The sequence below is a fragment of the Pelodiscus sinensis genome, chromosome 1, assembly GCF_052426305.1.
Source record: "Pelodiscus sinensis isolate ZL-2025 chromosome 1, ASM5242630v1, whole genome shotgun sequence".
Classification (NCBI taxonomy): domain Eukaryota; kingdom Metazoa; phylum Chordata; order Testudines; family Trionychidae; genus Pelodiscus; species Pelodiscus sinensis.
Genome location: NC_143052.1, coordinates 353,471,830 through 353,493,117, shown reverse-complemented (window position 1 = coordinate 353,493,117; position 21,288 = coordinate 353,471,830). Strand labels below are relative to the sequence as shown.

At 53.9% G+C, this 21,288-nt stretch overlaps 2 protein-coding genes across 2 annotated transcripts; both read right to left on the bottom strand.

Moving 5' to 3' along the window:
* Window positions 1-423: 423 nt before the first annotated feature.
* LOC102446137 (olfactory receptor 52B2-like) lies at window positions 424-1,374 on the bottom strand. Its single transcript, XM_006127644.3, has one exon. It carries the CDS (start codon window positions 1,372-1,374, stop codon window positions 424-426), a length of 951 nt encoding a protein of 316 aa, XP_006127706.3.
* A 12,027-nt stretch (window positions 1,375-13,401) lies between these two features.
* Window positions 13,402-14,352, bottom strand: LOC102445413 (olfactory receptor 52B2-like). Its single transcript, XM_006119237.3, has one exon. The coding sequence runs from the start codon at window positions 14,350-14,352 to the stop codon at window positions 13,402-13,404; it is 951 nt and encodes a 316-aa protein (XP_006119299.3).
* Between the last annotated feature and the right edge of the window lie 6,936 nt (window positions 14,353-21,288).

Genomic DNA, 21,288 nt, shown 5'->3' with positions numbered 1-21,288 from the left:
ACAAAAGTGATTGTTTAACAGTTGAGGGTAACACCCTCCATGTCTCTCATTCACACATTTGAAACCCACAAAGTATTCCCCATTCCAATCTAATCTTACACACACCAATGATACACACATCAATTTAGGACAAAGAGATCCAGCAGACTGTGACATCAGGAACGATGGGTTAGACAAAATAATTTTCTGAATGCACTTTTGAGTTATGTATCTCCATGTCCATACATCCATTACATACAGCATGGGGGAGAGGGAGGGATGTCACAGACCTCAGCCGAGATATTGAGAGAAACACTCCCAGTGAGGAAAATGTCTGTTTTGCTCCAGGGAAAGTGTTAAAGTGTTAATGTCCATGCTTCAGTGCCGGGAGGCCCTCACCTTGTGGTGAGGAAGAACCCTGCTAGTAAGTCTCATTGCTCTGTCTTAGCATGATCTCCTCTTCTGAGACAACACACAGACCATTTGTTCCCTCAGCTGCTTGGTTTTCATCCCATACACAATGGGGTTTAGTACGGAGGGGATGAGCACATAGAGATCGGCCAGCAGGATGTGAACGTGTTTAGGGATATTGTAGCCAAAGCGGTGGGTTAAGACAGTGAAAAAGACTGAGACATAAAATAAGAGGATGATACAGACGTGGGAGCCACAGGTGCCGAGAGTTTTGTGCCGGGCGTCCTTGGTGGGCAACTTGAACACAGCCCTAAGGATCAGCACATAAGACACAGCGATAAGGACAACATCTAGTATAATGGTTGCAATTGGCACTGCTAAGCCATACCAGATATCTAGGGATATATCCGCACAGGCCAGCCTGGCCACCCCAATGTGGTCACAGTAGGAGTGGGGGATGACATTGCTTGCACAAAAGGGCAGCCGTTTGAGAAGAAAAACAACAGGGACAATTACACAAAAGGTTCTTAGGACAACGGCCGTGGCTATTTTCCTGATCTTCTCGTTGGTGAGGATAATTGTGTACCTCAGCGGGTCGCAGACGGCGACGTATCGATCGAACCCCATGGCCAGCAGGACGGCCGACTCGACGGTAACCCCAAAGTGCAAAAAGAATGCCTGGGTGAGACAGGCACTGAAGGAAATGGCCTTGCGTCCAAACCAGAAGATGGCCAGCGTGTTGGGCACGGTGCAGGTGGATAACAGTAAGTCGGCCACCATCAGCATGGAGAAGAAAATGAACATGGGCTCGTGCAGCCTGCGCTGGCTGGCGATGAGCAAGAGGAGACCACAGTTCCCCAGAACAGCCGCTGTATACATCAGTGTGAAGGGGATGGAGATCCAGGGGTGCCAGGGCTCCAGGCCCGGGATGCCGACCAGGACGAAGGTGAGGTGACTGAACGTTGTGTTGTTGGGTGCGGCCATGGGGCGCTGAGGGCTCCACTTGGGCGCAGGGCTCGGCTGAAAGCAGAGACAAGGTCAGTGCCTCCTGGGCTCCCGCCGCCTCACACTCACTACTCACTTCCTCCTCTCGCCCTGCACCCCTGTGTGTGAGAGCTGCACTCAGAGCTGGGCAGGGCAGAGCTGGAGCCGGATACAGGGACCTGTCAGGAGCTCAGAGCTTGGAGGTGACCACTCTACAAACGGGACACAGAGCAGGCAGGGCTGGGCGGCGAATCTCAGAGAGCCCAGCCCGTGTAGCTGGCCTCCCTTAGCTCTGGGACACACCCAGAAGCAACAAGGCGCCTGTGACAGACCGGGCCATGTCTGGGCACAGCTAAGGGCGTACGCTCAGGGCGAATTGCTCAAATCCGGGGTTCCTTACAGCCCCCGACTGGCGACCTCTCCACACAGGCCACGAACCAGTCTCACAGAGCGCTTCAGCTGCCTGCCTGAAGCCTCCCGAGCAAAACCCCTCCGACACCCCAGCAATATCCGTGCCCCAGATGGCCCCGGGCCTATACACAGGTGGGGGGTCCTAGCACCCAATCCCACCTACCCCGAACAAGTCCTGTCCGGTCCCAAGAAACCAGCCACAGATCCCTGGTCAATTTACCCTCTGGATCTTACCCACAAATCACGCTGGGCCAATCCTTTAGAATCTAAAACTAAAGGTTTATCAACACAAGAAAGAAAAGCATGAGAGTAAGGTTATTAAAGTACAGTACGTTACATGCACTGAATTTCCCATTTCTCGATGAAGGCTCTAGCAGAGGTGTTGCAGCTGCTGGTTTAAAAGTTCTTATTGCACATCCTGAGATCAGGATGGGTTCACAGGTCTTCCGGGCTCTTCAATCCCTGCAGTGCTGCCTCTGGGATGAAGTGCTGAGCTGAGAACAAAATGGCATCGACCACATGGCCTCTTTATACTCCTTCCTGGCCTCTTCTAGTCTGCAGCAAGTCACCTGGTCAGAGGCCAATCTCTATATTTCCTGCTGGCTGCCCTCAGGTGACAAATCCCATTCTTTGGGTGTGTCCATAGCCTATTGAGAGCCATTGTTCCACAGGGCTTTGCTACTCAGCCTGTCCATAGCCATGCTTAACCACATTCACAGAAATATTCAGCTTCCACACAGATTACATATTCCTACCTACACACACAGACATTATACACTCACATAAATAGCGTACATAAGATCAACAAACAATAATCTCCCATTCAATACCCCACATGGCTCCCCCCACACCAATTTCTGGGGTCAACACCCCCACCTAGGGGTGCAGCAGCGATCTGGCTGCTTCCCTCCAATTCAGCAACGTGACAGCGCCGTTCAGCTATTCAGGATTCATGAGTATTTATTGCCCCAGTTCTGGCCCTACTCCTTGCTTTGCCACTGAGAGACGCTGAACCCCCCGGGGAGCTGCAGAGCCCACGAATACAGCGACCATTCAGAGGTGCCTCCGTGCAGAAAGGGGCACTAATAGATTGGGAGCCTGGGACACAGGACTGGGCCCAGGATCCCAGCGCTGGCCGGACCGGCACCAGACACGGCGGGGATAGAATCTCCCTGCGCCTACCGACAGTCCCCGGCCATAGAGCCACCCGAGCGCATTTGGCTCCATTCTGCTAACCGTACTCTCCAGCTCAGTGGGAACTGGGTATCGCCGGGCAGACAAGCCTGCGGGCAAGTTTTAATCATTGGCTTTGATTAGTAAACTATCACACGATTCCACTCTGTATTAGAAAGAGTCTGCCTGTCTGTCTGTTTCTGTCCATCTGTCTGTCCGTTCGAGTACTCCTCTGAAGTGGTAGAGCTAGGAGCACCCAGTGTGCCAGGCAACTGCATCTTATCCTCACTTCAAAGCAAGTTCCAGGCGTGGCTGTTCCAAGTTCTGGGCTTGGCTGTTCTGAGAACATGGCCTGTGTCTGGAGTGGGGCTGGGTCTCAGCACACCACACAGGAAAGAAACACACCCCTGTCCCCTCTTCCTTCTGTCTGGGACTGCCCAGAGTCCCCTCCTCCCAGGCACTCATCAGGGACGGTGAGGGGGGGGATCCTCCCCTCCCACTGCTCACTGTTCCCCCCCGGCAGGGAGTGAGGGGAAAGAGGCAGAGGCAGTGGATGTGCCGTTGGCTGCATCACTCACTGTGGCTGGAGAGCGCTGAGGGGGATGGACAGGACAAGCCCCAGCCAGGTCACGTGAATGCCTCCCCATTGTGCCTGCTGGATTGGGGCAGCCAGGCAGCCAGGGAGGGGCGCTTCTTATCTACCCCAAGGTGCTGCAGGGGAAGAAAACTGGGGTTCTCCTCTCTCCCATGGCAGCTTGGAACCAGAATCCCTTCTCTCCAGCCCAGCACAGGGCCAAGGCTCCAGGGAAGCCTGGGCATGTCCATTTACAAATTCACACACTCAGGAGGTACAGCCCGAGGAAGGCCGGGTCCCCTCCCAGCGCCAGGGGGAGGCCTCTGAGGAGAGATGGAACCTCCCACTCTGCACTGCAACTGGTGCCTCACGGCTGCAGCCCCGGGCGATCCCGCACAAGTGTCACGTTTCCCACATCTGCCCCTGCTGGAGTTTCCTGTCCTTCCCTGCAGTCCTGGTGCTGCTCCCGAGGGCGGGGGGCAGGCTGGTCAAACCGGACCCTGCTCTGACCCTGGCTGGAAAGGCCCATTAGTGGCAGCCCCACGTTGCTCTTTGCCGTTTTTAACTCGATGCCCCAGGCCAGCAGCTTGTCAGTGAGGGCACAATGGGGCACAGCCCAGCACAGCTCGGAGACGCCCAAGAGACTCTCCACGCTGACAGCTGAGCAGGGGCCTCCGGCATGAAGGACCCCCCATGGGCTCCTCTGGGCCCTGGAATGTCCACTGGGTGCGAAAATGGCCGAGTGTCACAGGCAGAGACGTTCCATTGCAAACCCTGCCTGGGCGCCTGGAAGCCAAGTCCCTGAGGCCTTTCTCCTGGCTGCAGATGCCCTGCCGCTCACCCCAGCCCTTCTCACTCTTTAGTTGTGTCCCTGGGCAGCCTTCCCCCAGGCCCCACCGGGCCGGCCCAGCCCCCAACTGCCGACGCACGTTTGGGAGCTGAGACACCGGATGGTCCATGAGAATTGTACCTTCCCTCCCAGCACAGAGTAACTACAGAGCGTCCGTCTGTCCCTGCCCGTCTGTCCATGCACCCGCCCTCCCTGCCACCTCCAGCCCTGCCCCCGTGTCTGTGTCCCGGATGTTCATTTGCATTTCGTAGCGGAGTCACTGGGGGCTCAGGGTAGGAAATGCTGGTGCCTCTGCCCGGCCCTGATCTGGGCTCGCTGGCAGGGAAACCGAGACTTGTGCCCCTGGCAGCCCGCTCTGTGCTTCCCCTGCCTTCCTTCCCCTGCGGGCGCCATCCTGCTCCCCCCGACCTGCCCCCGCTCCCAGGGACACCAGGGGCCGTGGGGGGTTCCCCTGGACTGAGTCCTTTGCAAGCTCAGGTCCCACTGATGACACATGAGGGCACCTTTCTCATTGGGGGACATCAATGGAGGAACCCCCCCCCTCCCAAACACTCACCGGGCTCCTGCCCCAACCGGGGATGAGGAGTCTCTGCCTGGGATCCAGGTGGGGAGCTGCAGGGGCAGGAACCGCACTGGCCGGGGCTCAGAGGCAGGGACATTTATCCTGCCTGCCTGGGAGTCCCAGCGGGGTCAGAGCCAGCAGGGAGCCCTGGGCACAGAGCAGTTTCCAGCTCAGCCGCAGGCAGGGGCAGGCTGGGGTCAGGGGATTTGAGTGTTAGAGGAGTGATGTTCCTGATGTCTAGGAATGGAAACCCCACTGGAAATTCCCCCTGCAGCTCCAAGAGAGACGCAGCTGAGTCAGATGTGGCAGGAGTTTTCTTCTCTAACAGGTACCAAAGAGACTTGCTGGAACAGTGACAATTTATGGAGTATTATAATACCAAGATTCAAAGCAGAGAGCGGTGGGAGAGGGCACCATATTGGGAGGGGCATGGAACTAGAGAAGAAAGGAAACAGAGATGCTGAGCTAACATGTGTAGACCCCAAAGACTGGGAGAATAAATACTGGCAAGATATGAATAGGAGGGGATATAATGGAGGTTTCTAAAAACATGGGTAACCCCCTTACCTAGCATATCCCGCAAGCCAGCTGTCTTCATAGCTCAAGCTGGTGACTCCTCCAATAAGCTATAGAAGACCCAGGTTTGGATCTCTCTAGTAGCAGTTTGGCATGCATTGTCTGGAAGGGAAACATTATTTTGCCTTTGCCAGAAAACAAGGACAGGAATCATTACGTTGCAGCATGTTTAAAAGAAGTGAACAGGAGTGTTTCCACACACTGTGAATAGGTGGAATTCCTTGCCAATTGATGTTGTGAAGATCAAGATAGTAAGGTTTTGTCTCCACTGCAGGGTTTTTGCACAAGAAGCCTTTTGCGGTAGAGTTCTTGTACAAAAACCTCTTGCACAAAAGTGTGTCCAGACCGTGAAGTGAATCACAAAAGCAACGTGTTTTCATTCAAGAAAGTATCCACATTGCGCGGATGGTCTTGCGTAAGAAAGCTCTGATGGCCATTCACAGAATGGCCAGCTGTGAACATATGACTGTGACAAGCTGGGCCTCGACAACAGGGGACAGATATCTTGATGGCTCCCTGATCTGTTCATTCCCTCTGCGCCATGGGGCACCGGCCCCGAACAGAAGGCAGGACAACAGGCTAGGTTCACCTTTGGTCTGACCCAGTGTGGTTGCTCCTATGTCCTCTTTGGGTATATTTAGACTACATGGCTCCGTCTACAGAGCCATGTAAACTAGTTTAACCGGCATAGGCAAAGAAGCAGGGATTTAAATAATCCGTGCTTCATTAAAATAAACATGGCCGCCATGCTGTGCCGACGATCAGCTGATCCGGCACAGGGCTGCAGTCTAGATGCGGATCCGTAGACTTGAAAGCCTTTGACAACCGATCCTGTAAACCTCATTTCACGAGGCATAAGGGATCGGTAGACAAAGGCTTCCCGAGCCGACAGATCCGCGTCTAGACTGCCGCACTGTGCCGGATCAGCTGATGGTCGGCACAGTGCGGCGGCCATGTTTATTTTAATGAAGTGGAGATTATTTAAATCCCCGCTTCTTTGACTGTCCCGGGTAAACTAGCTTACGTGGCTCTGTTGACGGAGCCCTGTAGTCTAGACATACCCTTTGTGTTTTGTTTTCCTTAGTCTGAAGGAAAGTCCCTTGGGATGGAAAGCTGCTGCCTCATTTTGCGATTGGTAAAACTGGAGTTTTCCACGGAGATCAGAAGGGAGCAGGGTTCGGGTTAGGGAAGAGAGGAGGGGAAGGAGGAGCCAGAGAGGCAGAGGGAAGGCAGCTGGGAGGAGATCCAGGCAAGCAGGACCCAGAACAATGTTCTCCCCCTGCACCGGGCTTCCATTTCCCTCGGGCTGACCCAGTGTCAGCGTCGGGAGAGGGGCCGGATCGGTCACTGCCGGCAGGGCTATGTGCCACGAGGGAGGGGTGGGTCTGGCCCTGCCTCCTCCCCCACCAGCGGTTTCTCTCCCCTCCCCCAGACCGGTCCTGGCTTCCCAGAAAATATCAGAAAAGCAACTCAATGAGCCGGGTCCGCTCCCCCACCCGGCAACGGCCAGACCAGCCGCTCCTCCCCCAGCAACTGCTGTGATGGATGCGTGTGCTGCCAATCAGAAGCAAATCCTGCTCCCCTGCCCCACCCCATACTGCTGATCTCTCTTCCCCCAGTGAGTGTGGGATGGAGGTGATAGAACTATGAAGCCGTGGAGAAGTAGAAACACCATCACCACGAGGGTAGGGGAGAGGGTGGTTTCTCTACCCACCAACACCTCCCACACTGCTGGTCTCTCCACACCCTCATCTCCCCACACAGCTGGTCTACACCCCCCCCCCCCACCTCCACACACACCGCTGGGCTCTCTACCCCCAACACCCTCACACACACTGTGGTCTCTCTACCCATACCCGCCCTCACACCACTAGTCTCCCTGACATATCCAGCCCCAAACAGATGGTCCCTCTGCCACCCCCTACCCTACCCTCATGGTGATGCTGTTTCTACCTCTCCACAGTCTCGTCTTTCTGTCGCCCCCATCACACACACACACTTGCCAGGTCCCCAGGTCCCCCTTTTGCGCCCTGCCCCACGTACTCCTACAATCAGAGAATCTCTCTTGCTGGCACGTTTCTCGGGGGGAGAGGGCAGGGGGCCAAACTCAGATCTTTCTGCTGGGACATGTTGGTTCCCATGGCACATGGGACGGGCAGGTGCCTCAGGGTGGAACCAGAGTTCCTGGGTCTGAATTACGCAGCAAGAGAGTTCACAGGGAGGCAGGAGATCTGCCAGTCAGTGTGAGCTCTGTGAAATTTGGAGCAGGGGGTTGCCGCTAGGTCCCATGTGAGCGGCCGTAGCGCTGGGCTGGGGGGTTCTCTGTGCCCCACGAGGTCAGTGTGTTGTGGGCGCATCCCCACTGACCCAGAGGTAGGTCATTTTTCCATTGTCCAGGCCCTGGGCTGGGACCCAGTGCAGTGAGGCAGGAGGCCTGTGTGAGTCCAGCATCCATCACATAAGGACACTATACTGTGCTGGCACTCGGCCCATAACGGAGCCCAGGGCCACGGGCACCAGCATCCAAATGGGAAATAAATGGTTATAAAAGTGGGAGTCTGAATGTGAGATTCATGGTGGATGAGCTGGAGAGGCTGGACACAATCCAGGTCCTGGCCCTCCGCTGGGCGATGGTGGCCCTGCAGAGGGGGGTGAAGGAGGAGAATACCACCAAACAGACCCCCCTCCCTGACTAGCACAGCCTCTCTTCCTCGCCTCTGGGGGGCAAGGGAAGGGGGTGTCTTGCGATTTTCAGCTGCCACTAAAAATGAAATAAATGTGAAGACTAGGACATTAGGAGAGTTCAGACAAGGGCTGGACAGATTCAAGGTGGTTAGGTCCCTCCATACGTTTTAACCAGGATGGGTAGGAATAGCGTCCCTGGCCTCTCTGTGTCAGAGACTGGGAATAGCTTCCTGAGGGGTGGGATCATGTGATGATCACCTGTTCTGTTCATTCCCTCTGGGGCACCTGTCGGAGGATGGGACACGGGCCTAGACAGAGCTTTGATCTGACCCAGGAGGGCCGTTGTTATGTTCTTAGCCTACCACTGCCCACTCCCCAGTGTTCATCCCGTACAGTCCGCGGTAGGGAGGGGAGGAAACTTCTCTACTCCTGTCTCTTGGCTGCCAGTGTCTCCCTTGATACCAATCACCCCGTCCAAAGATGCAGAGGATCCATGCAGTCCAGAATCCCTGTCATACCACAGTATTAGAACCATTCTTTTCCTTTGGATTCTAGGTTCCCGTGACCATGGTAAGCTCCTTGGCATTAGCAAAACCTCGCTGCCATGGATGAATGGGAGGGAGTTTGCCAACACTATGGGGCGTGGGGAAAAGCCCTGGGTTTGCTGCCCCTGGGAAGGAGCTGCTCTAGGTGTCCCCTTGAACACAGGCAGTCATGTGATGGGCCTTTCCTGTCAGCCTGGGCGCACTTAAACCTTGCTTTGATGAGCTAGGTTTTTAAGTCTCTTCTACTCACACACAGTTCTGACCACACCCAGCTGTGGAACGAGACAGATGCTGAGATCGGCCCTGGGAAGGCTCCGCTTAAGGAACCGGCCACTGCATGAAGGTGGCCATCTCCTTTGGAGTGCACAGCCAAAAGTACATGAAATTCACCCCACCCTCAATGTGGAGGGAGCCCTGCATAACCCCTTGTTACCCCAATTCGAAATCCCATAAACTCTGAACAATATTAACCAGAAGTGAATTTATTAATTACAAAATGGTGGATGGAAGTGGTGAAAGACGTAGCAAAATGAACAAAGTGGATTATGAAGACATTGAAACAAAGCGCACAAACTATGGTTGATTCACTGAAGGACCTGGTGACTGAGAATGATCGCTCACTCTAGGTATTGTTTTAGGGACATTCCTGCACAAGCCAGGGATCTTGGAAGCTGAGTGTCAAGGCTGTTCCCACTCTGGAGTTTTGAGAGCAGAAAGTGGGGGTCAACCTGATCCTGTAGCAGCCAGATCACTGCTACACCCACAGGGGGTGTTTGACCCAAAGTTTATATAAAGGGGGCCATGTGAGGTGTCAAATGAAAGCATGTTCTACTGATTCTATGTATGATACTCAGGTACCTGTGTGATGTTTGTATGTGGAGTTATGAATATGGACTCTGTGCTGGTAATGTGAATGTTCTCAGACTGAGACAGAGGGATGTGCCTGGACTGCTAGTTGTAAAGAAGGAACGTCCAATGAATGACTATGCTATTAGTATGGCCTCAAGGACCATGGCTATCAAGGTGCCCAATACAAAACAGAGGAATGTGTCTGGAAACCTGCAAACCAGTCAGTATCTAATGGCTGCTGGCATGGGAGACAGGGACAGGTCACTTGGCCATGCGACCCGCTCCAGGTTGGAAGGTACCAGGAATGGATATAAAGCGCCATGAGATGGACTCCATCTTGTCTTCAATTCTGCTACTGATCCCAGATGCAGCCTTGTGAGGGACAGAGAGCGGGAAGGATTGCTGACCCGTCCTGACCTAAGATGTACCCCAGAGACTTTTAAGACAGCAGTTTTGTAACATCTCTGCTGAGAGCCTTCATCAAGAACTTGGTGACTGGTGCATGTAATGTATTCTCCTTAACAACCTCACTCTCCACCTTTTCTTCCCTTTATTAATAAACCTTTAGGCTACATCTACATTGCGCTCTCTTGCACAAGGATATATGCAAATGAGGCATGCCTCATTTCTATACTTAATGAACTGCAAGTTTTGAGCAAGGAGGTTTTGCAAAAGAAGGAGCAGTCTACACTGCTCCTTCTTACGCAACCCCCCTCCCCCTCTTGTGCAACAGCCGCTCTGCTACTTATTTTCAGGTAGAACGGCTCTTGCTCCAGAGCGGGTTTTTGCACAAGAAGGAGCAGTGTAAAAACTCCACTTTTGTCGACAAAACTATACCTGCCTCTACACTGCCGCTGAGTTCTGTCGACATAACGTTGATAGAACTCAGCAGTTTTGTCGACGTATGTAAACCTCATTCTACGAGGAATAACGCCTTTTGTCAACAGAGTTCTGTTGACAGAAGGCCTTATTGCATCTACACTGTCCTTTGCGTCCACACTGTCATGTCGACAAAGCGGCTTGTTTTGATGACAGAACTGGATGTAATCTAGACACTTCTTGTCAACAGAAGCTTTGTCAACAGTATCTGTTGACAAAACTTCTGTCGACAAAAGCCTGTAATCTTGACGTACCCCGATGGTCCAAAGCACGTGGGGGCGTAACACTGCCCCCAGAATGCAGAAAGCAACATTTTTCCATGTGCAAATATCTTGGTATTTAGTCACCATCGCCGTGAGGCAGCGTGCCTCAGTTGCCCTTTCCACACTGCCATGCAGGTTAGTTGTGCCTCTGCTGCTATGCCCAGGTCTAAGCCCATGCACAGTCATTAGCTTAGAAGCTACGTGATCCTGGGATCCTTTTACTCCTGTCTCCAACAGACACAATTTTTTTTCTAAAATCTTAAGCATGTTCCACAGCTTCAAGAGGTTTATACTCCATATCAGTCTCTTTGTGCTAACCCTAAGAGTTGTGGGGAAAGACATAAGACCACCAGCAAACCAATGCCAGAGCAGTGTTTCCAAGTATGGTCTTCATACTACGTTTCCTCTCTAGACCATTTATGGGGCACGGTACCTCTTCCCCCTTTTACAACCTCTGTGTGCCAAGGGGGGTGCATTCAACAAGAGGTGTCTCTCTCTCTTCAGTGTAGGCCATGTCAAGCCCTCCTTGGAGGTGCCGGGAAGGAAAGCATTCCCAAAGGAGAGACTTTCCCCTCCCCCTGCTGAAGGATTCCTCGCTCCTTCCCTGAGGCGTTACATTAGCAGGCTCCCATGCGTTTACAGACAGCCCGGGACTTACCCCTCCCTGTGTCACATCAAGGGCCAATTCAGTGTCTGGCACTTGTGTGTTCTGACCCTGGGGTTCCCCTAGTACCTCAAGTTCTGCTTCCGTGGGGCTAAAGGCAGAGGCACCCCCCACTGGGAGTCCTGACTCACCACTGCCCCCTGACGCATGACTGACAGGTGGGCAGCTTGGGTTTATGGACACACACTCAGCATCCACCTCCCAGGATCCCCTGTCAGAGATGGAGGACACATCTTGCCCTGCTTCCCACCCACCCACCGTCCTCTGGGCTGTCTGCCACCTGTCTAGCTTCAGGCACCCAGCTCCCAGAAAGGACAGACATTCCCTTGGGAAGTCCGGCAGTCTGCCTCATTTTCTCCTGGGGCCCTGGATTCCTCGTCTCTCAGTGTTGGCTTTTGGCCTCCAGCCTCTGCCTGAAGGCTCTGCCCCAAGGCTCACACCTCTGTTCCTCTGCGGGTTGGACCTGCCCCTGCTGTTCCAATTCCACCCCCCCCCCCCCGGACTTACCACCATCTGGACAGACCCACTGCCACTGGGCAATACTTCAGGGTCAGGGCTGGCTTTCTCCACCTCTCCCTCTGCCCACAAACTGTTCCTCTCAGCTGGAGGAGAGTGGGAGAGACTCTCTCCTGTCCCCTCCCCAGGCCCTGTGGCATTTCTCTCCCCCTCTGTGATTTCAGCCCAAGATCCCTTACCCCTGCTGACAATCCCTGACATGGACTCAGCCACCTTACTGTGGTCATTTCCCCGTCTCGGTGGTGCCAAGCTCTCGGCCAGAAAAAACAGGTCGTGCAGCCTCTCTCTTTCCCTCTTCTCTCGAGCGGGGCTCTTCAAACTCTTCCTTTTCCATCCATTTCAAGTCATCTGCATTTTAAGGTTTTCTCCCGGGCAACTTCGGCTTTTGTGGCTTCACGCTGCTTTAACTTCACCAGTCTCTTGTGTTCTACCTCCCTGGCTGCTTTTCGGAGTCTGCACAGTTCCAGTTCCTTCTGCACCTCACTCTCACTCATTTTACTGAGTCTGTTTCCCTTACCCTAAAACCTCTTCTCCAGCTGCCCCACCAAACCAGGGTGTCTCCCCACCTTGGGGTCTTCGGCTCCTTCCTTCAGGTGTAGCCCAGCCAAAAGACCCAGGCTTCTACTTTCCTATTCTTTTTGACAAAGTATTGAGGCCCCTCCCGTCCAACCACTGAGAAAAGAGATTGTTTAACAGCTGAGATTAACACCCTCCATATCTCTAATTCACACATTTGAAACCTACAAAGTATTCCCCACTCCACAGGTCTGATTTTACACACATCAGTGATACACATATCAATGTAAGCAGGACTCACCAAACCACAGCAAGCCCCGCTTGCCAGCCATGCTGTCTGGCGATCTCCGGATGCACAGATTGTTCTGCGCAAGCGCAGATCACCCGAATCCAGCTCTTCCGGGTTGCAATCTACTCACCACGGCTGAGTAGATTGTATTATTTGTCAAGCCCTGAATGTAAGAGAATGAGACCCAATGAAAAAATAATAAATTAATGGAGATTGCCTATCTCCTAGAACTGGAAGGGACTTTGAAAGGTCATTGAGTCCAGTCCCCTGCCTTCACAGAAGGACCAAGTACCATCCCTGACAAAATTTTGCCCCAAATAGCCTCTACAAGGATTGAACTCCAAACCCCGGGGGTCAACAAGTCAATGCTCAAACCACTGAGCTATCCTTCTCCCCAATGGATCATGATGTGAGGATTGATGGTTTACATGAAATCATTTGATCAAAGCACTTTTGAATTATGTATTTTCTTAGCCATACAACCGTTTAATAAAGCATAGGGGAGGGTGGAGGCGTGTCACAGACCTCACCCTAGACCTTGAAAGAAACATCCCCAGTGAGGAAAATGTCTGTCTTGCAACAGGGAATTAAAGTGTTAATGTCCATACTTCAGTGACGGGAGGCCCTCACCTTGTAGTGAGGAAGAATCCTGTTAGTAGGTCTCAGAGCTCTGTCTCAGCACCATCTCCCCTTCCGAGACAACACACAGAGCATTTGTTTCCGCAGCTGCTTGGTTTTCATCCCATAAACAACGGGGTTTAATACAGAGGGGATGAGCACATAGAGAACAGCCAGCAGGATGTGAATGTGTTTAGGGATATTGTGGCCAAAGCGGTGGGTTAAGACAGTGAAAAAGACTGGGACATAAAATAAGAGGATGATACAGACGTGGGACCCGCAGGTGCCGAGAGTTTTGTGCCGGGCGTCTTTGGTGGGCAGCTTGAAGACAGCCCTGAGGATCAGCACATAAGACACAACGATAAGCACAAAGTCTAGTATAATATTTGCAATAGGCACTGCTAAGCCATACCAGATATCTAGGGATATATCCGCACAGGCCAGCCTGGCCACCCCGATGTGGTCACAGTAGGAGTGTGGAATGATGTTGCTTGCACAGAAGGGCAGCCGTTTGAGAAGAAAAACAACGGGGACAATTACACAAAAGGTTCTGACAACAATGGCCGTGGCTATTTTCCTGATCTTTTGGTTGGTGAGGACAACCGTGTACCTGAGGGGGTCACAGACAGCGACGTAGCGATCGAACCCCATGACCAGCAGGACGGATGACTCGATATTAACCCCAAAGTGCAAAAAGAACGCCTGGGTAAGGCAGGAACTAAAGGAAATGTCCTTGGGTCCAAACCAGAAGATGGTCAGCATATTGGGCACTGTGCAGGTGGACAACTGTAAGTCGGCCACCGCCAGCATGGAGAAGAAAATGAACATGGGCTCGTGCAGCCTGCGCTGGGTGGCGATGAGCAGGAGGAGACCACAGTTCCCCAGAACAGCCGCCGTGTACATCAGCGTGAAGGGGATGGAGATCCAGCGGTGCCAGGGCTCCAGGCCTGGGATGCCGACCAGGACGAAGCTGAGGTGACTGAACGTTGTGCTGTTGGGCGCGGCCATGGGGCGCTGAGGGCTCCGCTTGGGCGCCGGGCCCGGCTGAAAGCAGAGACAAGGTCAGTGCTTGCTGGGGTCGTGCCCCTCACACTCACTTCTCACTTCCCGCTCACTCCCTGCATCCCTGGGCCTGAGAGCTGCACTCAGAGCTGCGCAGGGCAGAGCCAGAGCCAGTGACAGGGACTCAGAGATGATCACTTGACAAACCAGCCACAGAGCAGGCAGAGCCAGGCGGGGAGTCTCAGAGAGCTCAGCCCATGTAGCCGGCCTCCCTCAGCTCTGGGACATACCCGAAAGCAACAAGCGACCGTTCAACTACTCAGGCTCCATGAGTATTTATTGCCCCAGCTCTGGCCCTGCTCCCTGCTTGGCTACTGAGAGATGCTGAACCCCCCGGGAGCTGCAGAGCCCACGAACACAGCGACTACTCAGAGGTGCCTCTGTGCAGAAAGGGGCATTAATGGACTAAGAACCTGGGGACACAAGATTGGGCCCAAGATCCCAGCAGTGGTCGGACCAGCAGCAGAGACAGCGGGGATAGAATCTCCCTGCATCTACGCACAGTCCCCGGCCTTAGAGCCAACAGAGTGCGTTTGGCCCCAGCTCCATGCTGGGAGCTCCTGTTCTGCTGGTTATTCACCCAACCCCCGAGTCCTAGTCACATCCATCGCCCCTGGAGCTTTCTGCTGTACTGCTCACCTGGCAGGGGGGATCTATCCTTCTAACCCTGTGCCGAGGCCCTGGGACATTGAGGCAAATGAAATGCAGCCTCTTCCGCATGGGAAATGGGCTTTGCTGGGCAGAGGAGAGTGCGGGCAAGTTCTAATCATCGGCTTTACTTGGTAAACTGTCACACGACTCCTCTCTCTATTTGAGAGTCTGCCTGCTTGTCTCTTTCTGTCCATCTGTCTGTCCATTCGAGTACTCCTCTGAAGCGGTAGGAGCTAGGAGCACCCAGTGTGCCAGGCAACTGCACCTTATCCTCACTTCAAAGCAAGTTCTGGGCTTGGCTGTGCAAAGAACATGGGCAGAGCCTGGAGTGAGGCTGGGTCTCAGCACACCGCCCAGGAAAGAGACAGAGACACCTATCCCCTTTCCCCTCTGTCCAGGACTGCCCAGATTCCCCTCCCCCCAGGGACCCATCAGGGATGGGGGGTGAACCTCCCCTCCCACCGTTCGTTGTTGCCCCTGGCAGGGAGTGAGGGAAAGTAGCACAGGCATTGGATGTGCCGTTGGCTGCATCACTCACTGCGGCAGAGGGGGATGGACAGGACAAGTCCCAGTCAGGTCACATGAATTCCTCCCCATTGTGCCTGCTCGATTAAGGCAGCCGTGGAGGGGCGCTTCTTATCTGCCCCAAGCTGCTGCAGGGAGAGAAAATTGGGGTAGCCCTCTCTCCCGGGGCAGCTTGGAACCAGAACCCCTTCTTCCCAGCCCAGAAGAGGGCCAAGGCTCCAGTGAAGCCTGGGCATGTCCATGGTATTTCCAAATTCACACACTGCAGAGTTGCAGCCCGAGCAAAGCCGGGTCTCCTCCCAGCACCAGGGGGAGGCCCCTGAGGAAAGATTTAATCTCGTGCTCTCCACTGCAACTGACGACTGCGGCTCCAGGTGATCTCAGAAAAGTGTCATGTTCTCCCACATCTCCCCCTCCCACATCTCCTGCCCTTCCCTGTAGCCCTGGTGCTGCCCACAGGCGCAAGGGGAGGCTCGACAAACTGGACCTTAATCCGGCCAAGGCTAGGAAGGCCTGTTGGCAGGAGCCGCACGTTGCTCTTTGCTGTTTTAACTCACTGCCCCAGGCCAGCAGCTGGTCAGTGAGGGCACAATGGGGCCACAGCCAGGCCCAGCTCGGAGACACCTGGGAAAATCGACCCCTCCTCCCCATGGGCTCCTCTAGGCTCTGGAACATCCGCCGGGTGCGGAAATGGCCGAGTGCCCCAGGCAGCGACGTTCCATTGCAAACCCTGCCTGGGCGCCTGGAAGCCGAGTCCCTGAGGCCTTTCTCCTGGCTGCAGATGCCCTGCCGCTCACCCCAGCCCTTCTCACTGCTTCATTGAACAGGACTCTGCCAGAACAGGCCTGGCTGCCACATGGACCTGATCCTTAGGTGTGCTACCTGCCCAGTCCCAGAAAGGCAGCGGAGCCAGGCAGGGGCCATGGGCAGGGATCTCCCTTTGCTCTCTGGGGCACACGAGCTGCTCTGGCTCGGGGAGGGAAACGCCTGACCTGTAGCTACCCATCTTGGAGACTGTCTGAGGCCAGTGTGTGTCCCTGTCTGGGGCCACACTCTGTGTCCCTGCGCAGTGTTTCTTCAGGAGCCCTGGGCCGACCTTGCCCCTTGTAACCATGACACACAGTTTGAGAGCTCAGATGTCATCTGCTCCATGAGAATTGCACCTTCCCTCCCAGCACAGAGTAACTACAGAGCGTCCGTCTGTCCCTGCCCGTCTGTCCATGCACCCGCCCTCTCTGCCCCCTCCAGCCCTGCCCCAGTGTCTGTGTCCCGGACGTTCATTCGCATTTCGTAGCGGAGACATTGGGGGCTCAGTGTAGGAAGTGCTGGTGGCTCTCCCCAGCTCTGCTCTGGGCTCTCGGGCAGGGAAACCGAGAATTGTCTCCCCCCTGGCCAGGAGAGGAGGGATCCGTGGTGACCACCCTGAGCAGAGCTGAGCAGGCCCCACCCTGAGGAGAAGCAGAGGTTTTATCCCTGCAGGATGGGGCCAGGCAGGGGCCAGGCCATGAGAGAGGACGAAGGATGTCTCGGTGTCATTCCCAGACTCACTACACCCAGCAGTCATAGGGAGGGGACCAGTGCGGCTCATTACAAACAGGAGTCAGGCTCTATGCCCCTGGCAGCCCGCTCTGTGCTTCCCCTGCCTTTCCTTCCCCTGCGTGCGCCATCCTGCTCCCCTAGCTCCCAGTGACACCAGAGTCCATGAGCAGTTCCCGTGGTCGGGTCCTTGGCGAGCTCAGGTCCCACTGATGACACAAGAGGGCACCTTTCTCAGCAGGGGGGAAGCCAAGAGAGAGCCCCCCCCCAACACTCACCGGGCTCCTGCCCCAGCCGGGGATGAGGAGTCTCTGCCTGGGATCCAGGTGGGGAGCTGCAGGGGCAGGAACCGCACTGGCCGGGGCTCGGAGGCAGGGACATTTATCCTGCCTGCCTGGGAGTCCCAGCGGGGTCGGAGCCAGCAGGGAGCCCTGGGCACAGGGCAGTTTCCAGCTCAGCCGCAGGCAGGGGCAGGCTGGGATCAGGGGATTTGTGTGTTTACATGAGTGATGTTCCTGATGGTGAGGAACGGAAACACCGCTGGAAATTCCCCCTCCAGCTCCAGCGGCCTGAGTGTTCTTCTCTAACAGGTACCACAGAGAATAGCTGAAACCGTGACTGCTAACGGAGTATCATGGTACCGAGATACAAAATAAGGAGCAGTGTAGAGGGCGCAATATTGGGAGGGGAGTGGAACTAGAGAAGAAAGAACCCAAAGATGTGGAGCTCACATGTGTAGACCCCATTAATGACTGCATCTTGGAGCAGTGAGTCTTGGAAGCGGAGCACTGCACTGGAAGTATCATAGAACCATAGAGCTGGAAGAGACCGTAGAAAGTCATCAGGTCCAGCCCCCTGCCCTAGGCAGGACCAATCCCAACTAAATCAACCCGGCCAGGGCTTTGTCAAGCTGAGACTAAAACACCTCTAGGGATGGAGACTCCACTACTTCCCTAGGGAACCCATCCCAGTGCTTCACCACCCTCCTAGGGAAATAGTTTTTCCTAATATCCAACCTGGACCTCTCCTACCAAAACTTGAGACCATTGCTCCTTGTTCTGCCATCTGTCACTACTGAGAACAGCCTCTCTCCATCCTCTTTGGAACCTCCCTTCAGGAAGTTGAAGGCTGCTCTCAAATCCCCCCCTGCACTCTTCTCTTCTGTAGACTAAACAGACCCAAATCCCTCAGCCTCTCCTCGTAGGTCATATGCTTCAGACATCTAATCATTTTGGTTACCCTCTGCTGGACCCTCTCCAATGCATCCACATCCTTGTTGTAGTGGGGGGCCCAGAGCTGGACACAATACTGCAGATGTGGCCTCACCAGAGCCTAATTAAGGGGAATAATGACATCTCTGGATCTGCTGGCAATGCTCCTCTTAATGCACCCTAATATGGCATTAGCCTTCTTGGCTACAAGGGCACACTGTTTAATACTAGAATAAATACTAGGATAAATACTAATAAGGTGGGATATGATGGAGGTCTTTAAAGATATGTGTAACCCACACCACTGGGCTGGGGGGGGGGTTCTCTGTGTCTCACAAGGTCAGGAGCAGCCCGTGAGCCTAGGCAAGCTAGGCAAGCTAGGCAGCTGCCTAGGGCGCCACTGGCCCGGGCGCCCGATCATGATGTCACGAGGCGCTGGAGCGCCCCCGTGATGACGTCACAGCCATTGACGGCCGTGCAGGCAGGACCACTGCAATCGGCGCTCCGTCTAGGGTGCCAGGTGTGGCAGCCGGCCTTGGGCACAAGGTCAGTGTGTTGTGGGCACACCCCCACTGGCCCAGGGGCAGGTCACTAGACTATGGTCCAGGCCCTGGGCTGGGATGCAGCGGAGTGAGGCAGGAGGTCTATGTGAGCCGAGCATCCATCGCGTAAGGACACTAGACTGTGCTGGTGCTGGTGCTGGTGCAGGGTCACGGGCACCAGCATCCAAATGGGAGATAAATGGTTATAAAAGTGGGAGTCTGAATGTGAGATTCATGGTGGATGAGCTGGAGAGGCTGGACACAATCCAGGTCCTGGCCCTCCGCTGGGCGATGGTGGCCCTGCAGAAGGGGGTGAAGGCACGTCAGGATGACAACACCCCCAAACAGGTCTCTCTTCCGGCCGGCACGGCCTCTCTTCCTCGCCTCTGGCGGGCAAGGGAAGGGGGTGACTTGCGATTTTCAGCTGCCACTAAAAATTAACACAGGCAGCCGTGTGATGGGCCTTTCCTGCCTACCTGGGTGCACTTTAGACGAGCTTTGCTGAGCTAGGTTTTTAAGTCTCTTCTACTCACACACAGTTCTGACCACACCCAGCTGTGGAACAAGACAGAAACCGAGATCAGCCCTGGGAAGGCTCCGCTTAAGGAACCGGCCAGTGCATGGAGGTGGCCATCTCTCTTGGAGTGCACAGCCAAAAGTATATGAAATTCACCCCACCCTCAATGTGGAGGGAGCCCTGCACAACCCCGTGTTACCCTAATTAGAAATCCCATAAACTGGTGAACAGTATTAACCAGAAGTGAATTTATTAATTACAAAACGGTGGGTGGTAATTGGTGAAAGAGGTAAGAAAAGGAACAAAATGGATTATTAAGACAGTGAAACAAAGCGCACAAACTAAAGCTGAGTCATTAAAGGACCAGGAGTCAAAGAATGATCACTCACCCTGGTATTGTTTTAGGGACATTCCTGTGTTAGGCCTGGGTCTGAATGTGGCCTAGGGAGAGCTGGGTTGTCAGAGGGGTTTTGCTCGTGAGGCTTCCTGCTGGCTGGATTGGCAGCTGAAGTGCTCTTTGTGACTGGTTTGTGGTCTTCTTGGGAAAGGTCTCCAGTCGAGGGCTGTAAGGAGCCCTGGTTTTGAGCAATTCACCCTGAGAGGACGCCCTCAGCTGTGCCGAGACCCGGCCTGCTAGGTCACAGCTCCAAACCAGAGCTGTCTCCCCACCCTGGGGTCTTCAGCTCCTTCCTTCAGGAGTAACCCACCCAAAAGACCCAGGTCTCTGCTTTCCTATTATTTTTGTTAAGAAATTAACATCCACTGCTCAGTCTTAAGGATAAAAGCAATTGTTAGACAGTTGAGGGTAACACCCTCCCTGACTCTAATTCACACATTTGAAACCCACAAAATGTTCCACCCTCCATATGGCAAATTTCACACACACCAATGATATGCACATTGAAGTAAGATAAACTCAACTAGTGGATCATGAGTTTAGGATTGATGGGTTGCATGATGTCCGAGACAGAACATCAGAAATGGCTGCCCGTTGCAGGGAGCCATAGCCTGTAATACCTCTGAGGCTGGTATAGGGGGCTCTGTCTGTGAGGTGGAGTGTTTTCCATATAAGGGCATGTAAATTAATAATCTTCCCCTGCTCGCTCCACCCATTGCAGTAACAGATCAGCCAGTGGGCTGACTGGTGCTCAGGCCTGCTACTCCACCCACTGCAGCAAAAACCAACCTATGGGGTGATAAGTTCACAGGCAATAAAACAGGCAGGCAGCCCCTCTCTCACTGGGGATTCGCATTGAGTGAACGCCTGGCCTGATCACCCAGACGCCTTGCACCCCCCGCTCTCGAGTCTTACTGAGTGTACTCCGAGTTGGTCGACCCGAGTGGAGACAGTTTATGAGCGTGTGACCGGTACTTGTGTTCCTGCTGTCTCCAGAACTGGTATAACCCCCCCCCCGCCATCATCCCTATCCTAATTGATTTTTTAGTTGTCCTTATTGCTTGCCAAGTGACAGTGGCTAAAAAGTTACTAAGTTAGTTTATAAATAGTTGTGGTTTAGGTTTTTTACTGTTTCCTTGTATAAAGTTGTGTAAATAATCAGCCCTATGGACAATACCAGTGTTAATTCAACTGTTCCTAACCCCTGGGCAGTTATTGGGAATTATTGTGATTTAGAAAAGCCTCAGGGAATTGTTTTGTGTTGTCTGCCAATCTGTTTAATTTTTGTTCTGATGATTGTCTGGCGCCATCAAAATAAAATCAGTTTGTGCTTTTTGAAACCCCCAGTTGTGGTCTCATCCTTTCCGGCATCCCTTCAAACCTCGTGTATTACGGGGACTTACACATGAAATTATTCGTTCAAAGCACCTTTGATGTATGAATATTCATGTGCATACATCCATATCATAAAGCATGTAGAGGGGAGGGGAGGAGGATCCAACA

Excerpts from the sequence above, each read along its gene's own strand:
- LOC102445413 (XM_006119237.3), bottom strand. The coding sequence starts at position 14,352 with ATGGCCGCGCCCAACAGCACAACGTTCAGTCACCTCAGCTTCGTCCTG.
- LOC102446137 (XM_006127644.3), bottom strand. The coding sequence starts at position 1,374 with ATGGCCGCACCCAACAACACAACGTTCAGTCACCTCACCTTCGTCCTG.